This window comes from Pantherophis guttatus, chromosome 6 (assembly GCF_059756535.1).
Source record: "Pantherophis guttatus breed Tessera chromosome 6, ASM5975653v1, whole genome shotgun sequence".
Taxonomy (NCBI): Eukaryota; Metazoa; Chordata; class Lepidosauria; order Squamata; family Colubridae; genus Pantherophis; species Pantherophis guttatus.
The window spans coordinates 73,647,730-73,663,574 of NC_142068.1; the positions used below are offsets into that span (position 1 = coordinate 73,647,730).

Consider the following 15,845-nt stretch of genomic DNA (forward strand, 5'->3'; position numbering starts at 1 on the left):
TGCCTCTAAGTAATACATACGACCCAGTAAAATAATATATTGAAATAAGAAAAAAAAAAAGCTGGGTAATCAACTTTCATCATGAGAACTTTTAGACATCTTGGTAAAAAGATTACAACAATGGGTTGAAATGAAACAATTATATCAAATGCTACATTTCTCTTAATAGCTTTCTATTATATGATTGAAGGACTAGGACTCATGATTTTGTTTTTTCTGATAATGTGCTGCTTGCCCCATTGAATTATTTGTCTGAATTTTAATTTACAACCAAATGCTAGTTCTCAGATAGCTAAAAGAAAGGAAAAAACTCTTAAAAACAGATATACCGTATTTTTTTGAGTATAAGACGTGAAAATTTAGGTGCGTCTTATACACCAAATGTAGCCCCGTCCACCCACTGGTCCCCACCCTTTGGCCTCTGCCTCGCAGCAGTTACCTCCTTGTATCTTATACTCCAAAAAATACAGTAGTGTATTAAGTCATTTTCCCTTATATTATGTATCAGGCGTTTCATTGTTTTTTATTATATTGGGCCTTTTGGTTTATCCAGAATTTATTCTGAAGCTAATTGAGATGAGTTAAAGATGACTGTGGACTTTCAATTATTCATTTCAATTATTGCATCTTAAACAGCATGACTATGAATGTGGGCTGATATTCATTGCGTAAAGTCTCACACATGATCTTCCTTCCTTGCTTGTGAGTGGTACTTGTTTTTAATAAATTAGATCTCACACACTTTGTAAAGAAATCAGCATGTGCTGTATAATGGAGACTTGCTGGATTAGCTAATGTGCTTGAAGAGGCTGTGTAGCATTTAGCATAGCGATTTAGATTTCGAGCAGGGTAGTTACTAACATTTACAAATAATCCACTTTTCTCAAGCCCAGACTGTGATTCCTTTGTCATTGTGAAATTTCAACAGGGAAACCTAATGTCAATAGTATCGAAATTGCAAATTGAATTGATTCCCCAAAGGAAACTGGAAATTCTGAATTAATTTTCTGAACAAACATGAATTGTGAAGTTGGGTAAAATTGATTATTCAAATGGGATTAATGAGTTATATGGATTGGAGAAGCTCTGCATTGCCATAAGAGTGCACATTCTTAAAAAGAAAAAAAAAAGAGGGACCAATTTAGCATACAATTAAAGGAACAAAGGATCTATGTCAGGGGTGGGTTCTACTTACCTTTACTACCAGTTCTCAACGGGATCGCACGTGCACACTCGCTTTGCGGGAATGGGAGTGGGGAGGGAATGGGGATTTTGCAGTATCCTTCCCCTGGAGTGGGGTGGGAATGGAGACTTTGCACTATCCTTCCCCTGCCACACCTCACCAAGCCACACCCACAGAACCAGTAGTAAAAAAAATGGATTTCACCACTGGGCAAGGGATATAAAAATCTCTAGGTTATGTTGCTGAGAATCCACTGGGAAATGTTGATCCATTTGTATTGCTGAATGGATCTGCTGTTAGGGTTGTACACTTTTTTTTTGCTTGTACATTGTTGCTTTATTCTAATGCTATGAGCCTCCCCAGAGTTGATTGGATCTGGGCAGTGCCTAAGTAGAATAGAATAAATAAATGCATTTAATGTAGAGATGCACGATAATCTAAAAAGATATGCGCAAAGCAAAAAACGCAGCCAAGACTGTCTGTAGATCAGTTAGGGATTAAAACATGAGAAGAGTAGCTTTTCTCATTACTGAAAGATAAGATGTATCGTATTTACCAATGGGAAGAGGAGTTCTTCCCCCACCCCGATAATTACCTGGGACTTAAAGAGGTAATCCTGCGTGGCTAAGAAGAATAAAACACACTGTGGGCTTCTGAAAGGCATCAGCGTTTTTGAAGATTAGCTGTGCGTGCTGAATTTTAACAATTTTTTCTAACCCCTAAACTTGATTTCCCTTAATTTTCTTTCCTTCTTTCTTCTATTATCACTTATTCCTCTTTTTCTCCCCTTTGTCTTCTAGTGCAGTTATCCTTCTTCCAGTGGTGAAATTCATTTTTTTTTACTACCGGTTCTGTGGGCGTGGCTTGGTGGGCGTGGTATGGCTTGGTGGACGTGGCAAGGTTAGGTTTAGGGTTAGGGTTGCCACTCTAGGGGAAGGATATTGCAAAATCTCCATTCCCACCCCACTCCAGGGGAAGGATACTGCAAGATCCCCATTCCCTCCCCACCCCCATTCCCGCAAAGCGAGTGTGCGCATGCGATCCTGTTGCGAACCAGTAGTAATATTTTTTTTTTAATTTGATTTATATGCCGCCCTTCTCCGAAGACTCAGGGTGGCTTACAATGTGCTCAGCAATATGTTTACTTCATAACTTTTAAAAGTATAGCAAATTATTATCCTCAGATTATACGCCACGTGTGAAATCATGTTCTATTTTTAATTCACACAAAATTTCAACTTTCTTTTCTCAAAGTAGAAACCATTTCATTTTTCTTTTGAATATTAAAAAGATAATATTGGATGGATATTTGGAGTTACCAAAATGTCTTAGGTTTATCTTCTTTCTGTTAAACTTTTCTTTCCGCATGAATTTGTTTAGTAGCTTGAGGGAGGCCACTGATTGAGGCCAAATTAAAACTAATTGGGGCAGGGGTGAAATCTACTTACCTTCCTTAACGGTTCGGAAGCGCACATGCCGCGCACAAACTTGCACATGCGTAATACCTTCTGCACATGCGCAGAAGGTAAAAAACACATTACTTCCTGGTTAAAACCAGGAAGTAATGACACCCAAGCGGATGGGCGGAGCTTTGCTCCGCCATCGCTACCGGATCGTCGAACCACCGGCCAAGATCGCTACTGGATCAGGTGATCTATTCTGATCAAGGAGCATTTCAGGAGCATGAATTGGGGCCCATAATCCATATTATTTTAATTCCACTGTAGGCGAAAGCTAGTTCAATTGCTGAAACCTCTAGGGAAAATTTAATGTGTTTGGAATACAATGTATTGTGTTTGGAATACATCCTAGACACAAATGATTAACATGAAAAATTTAATAGAAGGATAAATCATTAATAACTGGTTCTCAAACTTCTGAAATATTCAGGGTTTTTTTTTTTTCATGTTACATGCAGCATGGAGAATAAATAGAATTTAACATTTGTAATATCTGTTGCATATCCCCAAAAGCACAAATTGGTAAAATCAAATACAAACCTCTTCAACATCATTATCTAAAGCTATGATCTGCAGTGGAGATGTCAAGTTCTGGTTATCAGAAATAGTTGTACCGACAGGGGAAGATTCTGAAATAAAGCCTTCATATGTTGATTTGGTGAAGAAAGGTTTCTGATTGTTTTCATCTAAAACTTCAATATGCAGATTAGCAAAGGCTGGGAGAGGATGGCCATTGTCTTGTTCAGCCTGCAAAAGCAAAAAGTTAATATGCTATAAATTTCTGCTGTCATTTTTTAAACATTAATTGGTTTTATTTTTGTATTTTAGAGTGGAGATACATTTTACTGACTTGTTTGTGTTTCTTTCTAACTGCAGCTGGATTATATGTAGCAAAGCTAGATGCCAGCAATTCATCACATATTGATGAATTACTAGAAGCAAGTCACAAACTATATAGACTTTTTTTTTTCTAAATGAAAGTCTCTCATTGACTCATAAAAATAAACATTACACCCAGGACAGTCATATTAAAACTGCACTACAAATGTATCACAAAACTGCATGGTTCATTAGGAAATAAGTAGGTAAGTCTGCACACAGGTGAAGGGTTTCTCTGGGGTAATCTGTGGAAGTGAAAATTAAAAAAAGAAAGAAAAGAAAGGCAGGATAAAAAGTCTACTAACTTTTGAAATTTGGTGATTGAAAAAAAAAAAACCCTCCTGAGAATACAATCAACAGCGAATAAAACAAACAAACAGATCATAGAACAAATCAGTTCAGAGTTCTCACTTAATGCATGAGTGATCAGTTTCAAAATGTCATATTTTGGACAAATTATGCAAAGAATTGTCTCTCTTTCGAAATCCATAAGGCTGGGAAAAGTGGAACCAGAAAGAAGAGGATGATTAGCAACAAATAGACTCAGTTATAGTGATTATGTATGCACCATTGGAAGACCTGAAGGATAACATTGGAAAGAGATCTTTCAGGAGAAAAATCTGTGTGGTCACTAACAATCAACAACATTAGGTAACTCAATTTTTGTTCTAAGTTTTATATACTTATGTCCCAAACCTATGCAAAAATGGCTATATTCATCACAAACTCTGATTTTGTGACCACAACTTACAAAAGTTCCATATCTATACAGACAAAAAGGCGCCACAGTTTTGAGAGGAGCTTCTGGTTGCGGGGGGGGGGGGGAAGCATGGCATGCCAGGAGGGGTGGGTTTTCTGGTTGGCTCCACAATTGATATGGCTTTTGGTTAGGACAGGTAGAGGAAAAAGGGCACCGCACTAGGAGGAGACTCTATGGTGGGGGAACCGGACTTCCGGTCGGCTCCAGAATTGAACGGGGGCTTCCAGTTAGGACCTTTGTGGCTCTTTGAGGGTTTAAAGTTGCCGACCCCTGAGTTAGAGAAAATAGGTATTTTCTATTTAATTTAGGCTTAAGGAATTCAGAAAACACACTTTTTACCCCGGAACAAAAACTAATTGATATTTGTTATGCAGTGTAATTTGATGGCACATATACCTCATCAATCAATTGGATAGATTTGTGTGGATGGATATGGATGTTTAAACTTTTTAAAGATGTTGTAATTTAAAAGTTCTCATTCCATTAATTACAAGTGCATTTTAAAAAACAAACACATTTGGCAATAAAGATTATCAGAAGTCAAACAAAACTAAGCATTTCTAAACAAGGGAATTATGTATTTGTTCAACTTTTTCTTTTGTTCATAAGTAAACAACTGATTTTTTTTTCCTGGAAAAGAGTTTTCAAAAATATCAAAGCAATAAAAGCCAGTTGCTTTGTTCTTTAAAACCAGCATTTTTTTTTCTTGGCAGCAAACGAACACCATTGCCTTTGATAATGCATGTACAGATATAAAAGATGCAATTACAGCAAAAGTCCAGAGCTTTAGATGAACTATTATTCTGCCTTTTGCTTCAAAGTGAATGAATAAATCTATTCAGAAGGGATCAGTGTAAGAATTAGAATTTACAAAGAGGATTCTGAATATGAATATTTGGTTCTCCTACATTTTTTCAAGATAACGTATGTCTCAGTTCTATAAATGAGGTATCAATAAAATACATATTTTTGAGGGGCTTTGGAATTGGAAACTTCCCCTCACTTAATTTTGAAACTACTTAATAGAGCACGGGTAGCAATAGCATTTAGGCTTATATATCGTCCTACACAGGGGTCTCCAACCTTGGCAACTTTAAGCCTGGAGGTCTTCAACTCTCAGAATTCCCCAGCCAGCAAAGATGGCTGAGGAATTCTGGCAGTTGAAGTCTGCCAGGCTTAAAGTTGCCAAGGTTGGAGACCCCTGCCCTATAGCACTGAATAGCACTCTCTGGGTGGTTTACAATGTATAAGCATTATTTGCATATTAGCCCCTACAATTTTACAATCTTGGAAAGATGGAAGGCTGAGTCAACCTTGACCCCACCACGATCAAACTCCAGGCTGGGGGTTTGCTTGCAATATTGTACTTTAGCCATTGATTCAGCAAGGATAGGACCAATGCATTTGGCAATTTTGTCCACAGATTAAGCATTCCATGAGATTCCTTGAGATTAATGGCAGCCAGAGAAACCCAGTTCCACCAATAATGTCACTTGGTAATTTTTGGGACTGCTAGAGAGCAAGGGAAAGCATCTCTGCAAAGGACCTGCCAGTGTCAATTATATACTGGACTTTTTCACATTTATTTCCTAGATAAAAATTACCATCTTCCCTATTTGACTTGGTAGGTTTTTTTTTTACTAGATTAAGAAAAGGTCATCATCGTCATCGTCATCATCATCATCATCATCATCATCATCATCATCATCATCATCATCTTGGATTAGTAGAATGTCCAAGCCATGTAGAAAACTGATGAAAAGATATAGTATCTGGACAGCTCAAGGTTAGTTTGGCTACCATTGAAGGAATAGAGGAGAGTAGTGAGACAATGATGGTTCTAACTCTGCAAAGAATTCTGACAGATTAGCAGATATCTGAGGACTTTTGAAAGAATATTCTGTTCTTTGGTGGATGATGGGTGGCTGGACATGTTGAATACTGGGAACATCCTAGACAACTTTAAATCCAAAAATGCTATGAGATTCCTGGAAACCTGGCACTCAGACAAATCAGTGACCAATCTACATATAGAGATAAACTGTATTCAAAAGAGACAGGGCTACTACAAAAGAAATGAAAAGAACAGCAGTCTCTCCAGCAGCCAACACCAAGATAAGCAGGGCTTACACCAGAAAAACAATCAAGCAGAAAACAGTACCCTAATCAAGGAACAACCAGCAAGGAAAACCTCACCGCCACCAACACCGGCTGGGCAAGCTACTGTTTAGAAACAGGGAACAACACCTATTACACTAACACTAATGAAGTTACCTAGTTGGGTAAAGAATTGTTCAGAAACTCAGAGAAAACCAAGGAGTCCAGTAATATATTTGTTAGTTTCCTTCACTATAAACTAATGATCCAGGCTGTTTGAGCTAATGCAACTAAGGCTGTCTGAAATATATAAAAAACCTAGTAATTAACTAGCAATTCCTAGTTAATCCTATATGGCAAACATTGCTCATGCTTGAGAGATCAAAAGAAATTCCAAGATGGTAGGTGAAATGGAAACAAAATAATGGCCAATTCCCTTATTTTTCGGACTATAAGATGCACTGGAGTATAAGACGCACCTTAGTTTTTTGGGAGGAAAATAAGAAAAAAGCTGATTCACGGGTGGATTGGCCTCCCAGAATACCCCTAATCAGCTGTTCCCAGAGGTGAACTTTAGCAACAGGTTTGTTGGTTGTGAGCTCTGCGCCTTGCTTTTTTTCTGAAGCTCTGTTTCAGAGGCTTTTTTTCTGAAGCTCTGTTTCAGAGGCTTTTTTTCTGAAGCTCTGTTTCAGAGGCTTTTTTTCTGAAGCTCTGTTTCAAAGCCTTTGTTTTTTTGAAGCTTCGTTTCAGAGGCTTTTTTTCTGAAGCTCTGTTTTGGAGGCTTTTTTCTGAAGCTCCGTTTCAGAGGCTTTTTTCACCCTCTGAAACCTCCATTTGAGAGGTTGGGCCGGACTACATTCGGAATATAAGATACACCCAGATTTTCACCCTTTTTTTGGGGGGGGAAAGGTGCATTTTATACTTTGAAAAATACGAGTACTTCATATTATTGACATAATATTGACATTAAAAACTAGACAGTTAGTCCATGTAATCACCAGAAGTTGAACTGAACTCAAGAGAGTTCAGATTTACTATTTTGACTTCAATAGAGACAAATGTTCAGAATAGTTGCTAATGTTTCAAACATCATAAAGTCTCTACTTCTTTCAGGCGGGGTAGCTGAGGTAGCTAGGCGTAAGACAGTCTAAATAAACATATGTTATCTTTCTCTGGCCTTAAGGATTTCCTAAGAACTTTACCTTGATTTTTTCTGAGACATAGCGAAGGTGAAAAATACTTGATTAGTGACTCTGAAAGTAAAGCAGTCTAATCCTGCATTATTCCCAAGGGAATGTGATGTACGTAGTTCTTGCTTAGTAAGTATGCTTTCTAACTCTTGTTAAAGTCTCTGAATGTGCAAAAAAGTTACATTTTAGAGCAAAATATTGACAGGGAGGGAAATGTTTTAATCTCTCTTGGGTGAAAAGATAAAGAACAAACACATTGCAAATGGGAGAGGAGAGGCCTTCTAATGATAACTGCACAAAGGATAATAATGGAGAAGTGTTGATAACCTGTGCTAGAATCATTCACGTTAAGCCATAATGTTGCTTGTTGGTTCTGATTTTGGCTCTGATGAAGTATGAATCCAACTATTCATTTAAAAAAAAACAAAACCTTACACGTCAGTCTTAGTTGAATTTTTGAAAAAAAAAACATACACATTGAAGTCTAAACTACATTATTCTGCTGAGATGCATATTGTAAAACATCCATATCTGTACAGGATGATATGACATATCTTTCTAGTATCTTTTAACACTCTTCTGCTAAATGAAGCATTGATGTGCCTAAAGCATGTGGCAATTATTAGTCTTACAGATTGATACCCTTGCTTATTATCCACTCAGCTGCACACTAATCAGAGTAATTTGAATCTAATAATGCCGGTAAAAAAAAATCTATTAATAATATAGCCAGTTATAAAGCTACTAGAATATGACCACAGAGAATTATAATGGATTTTCTAAAAAAAAATTGTATATAGCTATATTACTGCTTATACCAGCACCAACTGTTTCAGTATAAATGAATAGGCCTTTGCCACATTGAATTTGACCATGTAACTATGTAAAAACCATTTGTGTCAATTCCAATTTTGTATTTTAAACATCCAAAGAACTTGTATGCAATGAAAAATGTAAAATAATTTTAAAAACCTGAATAATTGTCATCAAATACTGGTATTTTATTACCAGACATGGGCATGCATGCTAACAAAAGATTAAATAATAACCTTTTAAAGATAAAAACTTAATGGAATGGAATGGAATGGAATGGAATGGAATGGAATGGAATGGAATAGAATAGAATAGAATAGAATAGAATAGAATAGAATAGAATAGAATAGAATAGAATAGAATAGAATAGAAACAGTTAACATCCAGTCCATAACAAACACTTGGATAAATAATATTGACATTGATCAACAGATAGGAAAATAAATTTGTCAGTCAAATTGCTATGCATCTTATATATTACACTGCAGAATTTGGCTAAGTTATATCATTCTTGTCAAGCTTTGTTGTTATCTCCAAATAAATGAATTTCCAATTGCCCGATCTCTGAGGAAAGTTTTCTCTTTATTGAGCATAACGAACTGATCCTGACTCAATGTGCAGTTAGCACTGAACTTTGCTCCCCCCCCCAAAAAAAACACCTCTCTTTCCGGTTCCCAATTCTCTGCGTCTCATTGGCCATCTTCCAAGCCACTCTCTCATCCCATCTCCGTCAGTTCACAGGAATGTCCCCTCTCCCATCCCATCTCCGTGGAGACAGTTCTTCAGGGGAATTAAGTAGGTAAAAGTTCAAGCCTCTCCTCTCCTTCCTTATGGCAGCTTGGAAGCTGACAATTCTCTTCACTCAAATAGTTTAAAAACCTATGTGTTATTTTACATCATGGTAAGATGCCCAGGTTAGTTGCAGAATTGGGAGGTCTTGAAAGTGAAATATTAAATTAAAATTAAATCAGGAAGACTCAATGCCGCGAGTAATAATTTAATCCTATCTTTGTAAGATATTTTAAATTCTACATTTCACAAGATGCAGTTGAAACACAGCTTTAAAAAAATATGACTTAGGTTAAAATTCTGAACCTAGGAGCAAAACTCAGCAGATTTCATCCTGGCTGAGCATAATGTGTAGAACTATTAACCATGATACTCACTGCATGTTAAAAATCTGAAACTGGGTTTGTAGACTGTTCTCCTTAAGTATGAAATAGATAACTTTTCTCCCATTGAGCATTTTAATCAAAATAGTGTTATAATGATGTGGGTTGATTACTTCCATTTTGACTTAAACTAGTGAATTATAAGTCAATATATTTAAGGGACCACACTTCTTTGGAAATATTTCATTATAAGCTTACAGTTTTCCATAGATTCCAATATCTACATAGAAATAAGAAATCAGTGAATTTACCTTAATAACCAAATCAAATTTCTGATGAAAGTCCCTGTTTATCGGCTTTAGAAGGCTGAGTTTAGCAGTGGTAGCATTCATACTGAAATATTGGGAATAATCCTCAGGAGTCCCTAAAAAAAAACACACAAAAATCACTCTGGAAAACCATAACTTCATTTAAATGATGTTCATATCATTTGTCTACAAAGCAATCAAATTAATTCTGCTGTATTTTTTAAAAAAAGGATGAAATATGTATGTTAGACAATGTGCATACAAGTAATAATGTACCTTGATCGTGTAAATATAGGATGCCTAGTTACCAATATATATAGCAAAATATCTGATCATTAGCTTCTATACTGAGCTATAGAAAAGAGATTTAGAGAAAGATAATTGAATAATAATAACTATTATTATTATTTTGCATTGATAGTGTCCCTCTAGAGCAGGGGTGTCAAACTGATGGCCTGCGGGCCGGATGCATCATGCACAGGCTGTGGCCACCCCAGGTCCGCAAAGGCAAAAGTTGTTGTAATATGTCACGATATGTCATGTGATGCGATCGAGTTTGACACTCATGCTATGAGTATAGAGGTTCGAATCAGGAATCTTTCCCAATCTCACCTGGATATATTATATTGATGTTTTCATGGGAAAAAAATAAATAATTACTCTTTCCACTCCGCTAATTTATTCATCTGCTAGCTACTTTTAATATGGTTATATAAATTTATATTTTATTTATAAATTTATATTTAATTGCTTTAGTCTCATAAAGTGCCCTGCAAGGAGATCTGCTAAGACCAAGAATGGACACTTTCTGACTGTTGGGAGGTTGCTGAACTTCTGATGTGACATTTATAGATTTTTTCCCCCCTGGAATTCTTTCCCTGTCAATCCTTCATAACCAAGGATGGCAATAGCATTTTCTATATCTGGAAGTTGGCACAACAACATAAAAGATTTTATTGGTCTGTGTGCATAACTTTAAAAAATAAAAATAAAGATAACAACTTTAAGTACAAGCAAAGCTAAACATAACATCCATTTGCAATGTAACCACTTGCAATGTTCCTTTGGGAAACACATTTTGATTTTCTTAACAGCACTGCTTTTCAATTGCACAGCCTATTTCTCACAACAAAATAGCACTTACTAGTGTTAACAATTATACCTCTTGCTGTGCTGACAATATGTGCATAGAGAGCATTCATGCACAAAGCAGTTAAATGCTTCTTCCACTGCATGGGCTTGTAAAGCTATTTTCATGGTTGCATTTTGAAACTGGGGTCCTAAATTCAGAATGGTAATTATTGCATGAGGCCGTTTTCTCTTCCCGGATTGAAAAACGATAAACGGAGATGGTTGCAATAACATTGACAAACAACCATTTGACATTATACATAGTTCATGGGATGGCATGTGAAATTATAACCCCGTGCTTGTTTTTAATTAATAAATAACACATCTTCTCATTAATTAATTACAAGATTTACTAGGCACTCACTAACAATTTTGAAGGCCTTCTATATCCCATACAGGTGGGCAAATAAGCCCACATAAATCAAGATGCCGTTATCGAACTGATTGTTAAACTAGCAAAAAGAATCCTATGCATGCACATGGAATATTAAAAGAAGATTACAGAGATAATACAATTAAAAAGGCAATAGAGTCACAGAAAGGTAAAAGAAGAAAGGAGGCAAGAGAGACTACCCCATTTCTCAAAAAATAAGGCATCCCCTGATAATAAACCCAATCCGGCTTTTGAGCACATACGCTAAAATAAGCCTCACCCTGAAAATAAGCCCTCCCCAAAAATATTTAAATGCAGAGCTGGAAATCAGGTAAGATGGCAAAAGCAGCCCACTCTTGCTCCAAGCGCCCCAAAATAATAAGACCTCCCCAAAAATAAGGCCAAGCGCTTATTTCGGGGTTCAAAAAAATATAAGACAGGTCTTATTTTCGGGGAAACATGGTAGAAATGATTGCTCCTGATGCTGTAAAACAGGCACCCAGTATATGTTTCTGGTAGGATTTTGGAGCTACAATATTCAGGAGGTTTCCAAGTAGCCCCTACCATTTACATGTGAAAATATTTGAAAGCACACTTCTGAAAATGCTTTCAGCTCTCTGGATGACACAATATAGGTCAGGGTAGGCAAGCATTGAAGGGCAGAGTTCACCTCTACCTCCAGATGGAAGAGGCCATCTGATGATATGATGACATCAGAGGAAGTGGCTGGGTTGAAATTCTACAACTCAGTTTTAGGGAAGGAGAATTAAGGATAGGAATGGGAATGGAAAGTTTTTTTGAGGCTTTTTTACTTGCGCCTTAATTGTGGAAATCTCAAGGTCAAGTTGTCTTGGTCTAGCAAAATATTGTAAAATAAGAAAAAAAAGGGAGGGGTGAAAATATTAGCTAGGAGAAATTGCTAAAGAAAAAAATAATAATTTTGTGCATCTTATATATAAAAGGTAAAGTCATGTCAGTTGTTTCAGTCTAAAGTCAGTCATGTCTGACTCTCGGGCACAATGCTCATCTCTGTTTCTTGGCTGAGTGAGCCAGTGTTGTCCGAAGACAATTTCTGTGGTCATGTGGTCAGCATGACTATATGCTAAAGGCTGGCAGAACGCTGTTACCTTCCCACTGAAGTGGTATCTACTTGCATTTGCATGCTTTCAAACTGCTAGGTGTACAGAAGTTGGGCAAGCAACAGGAGCTCACCCTGTGAGTTTGGGTCTTGAACCCAGGCTGTCAGGTCTCCATCTAAAGCTCAGTGCCTTTAACTGCTGAGCCATCACTCCCCCTGCATCCTATATATAGCCTTTTTAAAATTCTATTTTTGTATACACTAAAAATCTATTATACGGTATAGAACAGTTACACGGATTCAATAATATGGTGAAGCATTGATTGAGGATTGGGCATATTTCATCTGAAATTTAATGGTATTGGAATTGCTCAAGCCATAAGAACAAATCAGCCTGAGTTGTTTTTCTTTTAATTAAAAAAAATCCCCATTTTATATCTTCTGGTATTTCTCTAACAAACAACAACTATTTCAATTTAGATGAATATCATGGCACATTTAATTTAAACATTTTGATGGTTATTGGTTCATAGATGACCAAGCTGTACTTTATAGTCACATTACGGTCAAAGACTATTATTTACAGATGCAGTTTATTTTATATCTTAAATTTATTTCCATCTGTCTAATTGTTTTCTGCCATCCTCTATCACAGGGGTGTCAAACTCGCAGCCTGTGGGCTGGATGCGTCATGTGCTGGCGACGCCCACAACCAGTTTAGTGAAGGGGGGGAAAGTCACAATATGTCACATGACACCATGCTAGCATGAGTGGGATGTGTGCCCGTGCACTGGCCAGCCACTCATGTGGCTCAGTGGCCAATAGGCCATGGCCCGGTAGTGGGCCGTAGTCCACAGGTTGGGCTTAAGGCATTAGCCTTCCCAAGCAATGATCTCACCTGAGCCTATTTCATCAATGTAAGACTAAAATCTATCTAAGCTTCCCACTCTGACACATCCCAGACTTATTGGGGTTATTTCCTGGAGTCACAGAGAGGAAAATTGCCTTGGAAATCAGGGGAAAAGAAAGCACCAATGTAGCAATGGATTTGCTTTCATCTTACATAGACTTAGAGCCACAGTAATAAATAGCACTCCTCCACAAACTTGCCTTCCCAAGAAATATAGCTAAGCTTTGGCTGATAGACAAAAAAGAAATTCTAACCTCCCCACTTCCAGAAGAGATAAATAAGGAGTCTGAAAGAAAGAGCTATGTATGGATATTTGAAGGAAAAAAAAATCAGTAAACAGTATTATTTGAAACATTTCCAAAATCATTTTGTAAAAAAATGACACAAGCTGAGTGTCAAACCCCGGTTTCCCCCTCGGGATTTGCCTTGCTGGGGGGAGGGAAGCTCCTGGTATTAGAGGGGTTGTGAAATTGGTGGCTGCAGCGGCATGCTGAAGAACTGCTGTTGAAGCCACAGTTCAGCTGCATAGCAGGGAGGCAGGGCAGTGCAAGGCAACCGGGATGCCCAACGATCAGCTGTGCGAGGAGGCAAAAGTGTTGGCACAACGGTCAGCTGTGAGGCCTTGCGGAGCAGCTGGCGGGGCCCAAACGGCCATTACAATGCAAAGCTGCCTTCTGGAAGAGGCCTGTGCCGGGGAAGAGCATGGCCTGCCTACATAACCACGCTGGGGGGCAGATGCTCCAGCACTGACTTTACATCCTGACTGCATTTGCTTTTTGGAACTCATTTGCATGCCAGAGTCTGGCTTAATAAACCTAGTTATCAACCACATGAGTGGAGTTATTAATGCTGGGTTAGGTCCGGCGCTCGGACCTCTTGAGAGTGAGAAAGGATGGGCACATTAAGAACATATCAAAATAGTCCTATGGAGTATCAGAAGCTAGCAACTGATACTGAATACACATAGAGAAAGAAATTTGTTTAATTCTTTTAATAATTTTAAATTTTGTATTGGATGTTTTTTATTCTTGGCTGTTCACCGCCCTGAGTCCAGCAGGAGAAGGGCGGTATAAAAATTTAATAAAATAAATAAATAAATAAAATAGAGAAAGAAAGTCTAAACTGCATGCTTTTTATTAGAGACTTTACCACTGGAGTTATAAGTTGCATGATCAGGGAACAAAGACTGGGTCCCTGGATAGTTTCTATTAATTACAGTAGATAATAAGGAGCTACTTAGTTAATAAGACAGTTCATATGTTCATTTTAATCTTTCAAATTAATTATGATAGTGGTGAAAACATCAGTCTAGACACCCAGAGATGGTGAATTAAAACAGTAGTTCCTAGCCTTCATGGTTGCACTAGGGACTGATTCCGTGGAGAGAGGTTTTTCCATGGACTGGAGGGCTGTGGTTTCAGTGCTACCTGCATCCCATGGATTGGGCTTCACTTGTTTGACGGGCCCGGTTTCTGGCATGTCATGGCCCTGTGCTTGTCCATGGACCGGAGGTTGGGGAACCCTGAATTAAAGTCTTGCCTTAGGCATGAAAGCTAATTGGGTGATATATATATATAATTTATATTTGCTGATAAAGAAATAAAGGGAGACTAGTATAGATCTATTTCAAGCTATTTAGCTCTCATCAGCTAGCTATACCCTTACTAGGATTCGAACTTGGGCTGCCTGAATATTAGGCAGTTGTATACACCTCTGAGCCACAAGTTCTCCTCCCTTTATCAGCTGAGCCAGGGGAGAGATTAAGTGTTTTGTGTGTGTGTGTGTGTGTGTGTGTGTGTGTGTGTGTGTGTGTGTGTGTATGTATGTATGTATGTATGTATGTATGTATGTATGTATGTATGTATGTATTTCTCTTTAGCCAGGTTCTACCTACGTAAACCAAGATATTATGCAGCCCTAGTTCAGTGAAATCACAATTCACTAGTTTCTGGGCTTTTTTTCTTATGGCAGCCAGCAGACCGTTTGCTGCCCATTGGGAGACTAAGATAGATCTATTTCGGCCTTATAAGGCCTCATCAGTTAGCCACACCCTCATCTCATGTAACCTCCCTGTAAAGGTACAATATTTGTTTTTCTTTCTTTTTCGTAGGTTTTATGTGTATTTCTCTTTAGCTTGGTTTACGTAGGTAGAACCTGGCTAAAGAGAAATACACATAAAATCTACAAAAAAGAAAGAAACACACACACACACACACACATATATATTGTTCCTCTTTATTGTAATGTTTGATATTTTCTATGGTATGTTTTTTTCTGCTCCTCACGCTCTGTTTCATAGTCTTTACTAAACATTGAAACAAACTTTTTACTATTTTACTTTACTACTTTACTTTAAAACTTTCACTCTTTTACTTTAAACCAAAACCCCTGGGTAGCACTTCTGTATAGCAATTTCACGTAACTATGATGATTTGAACATGGTTGCCATTTGGAGCCGTGGTACTTGTCACAATGGCTACATCTTAACAGATTTATATTCTTCCACACGTTTCTCTCTTGATGGAGGTTTCTACGACTGCTGAATTAACCA

The 15,845-nt window shown here is 37.6% G+C and overlaps 1 protein-coding gene across 8 annotated transcripts in view; it reads right to left on the reverse strand.

Annotated features, from left to right (window-relative positions):
- PCDH15 (protocadherin related 15) overlaps positions 1–15,845 on the reverse strand; it is a 716,117-nt gene that overhangs the window by 226,045 nt on the left and 474,227 nt on the right. For all 8 annotated transcript variants that reach the window (XM_087871772.1, XM_060682279.2, XM_060682278.2 and 5 more), the window contains 2 exons: positions 9,806–9,918; positions 3,184–3,390 (listed from right to left, as the gene is read on the reverse strand). In XM_087871772.1, the coding sequence (XP_087727898.1) occupies positions 3,184–3,390; positions 9,806–9,918 (320 nt within the window). The remainder of the gene's footprint in view (positions 1–3,183; positions 3,391–9,805; positions 9,919–15,845) is intronic.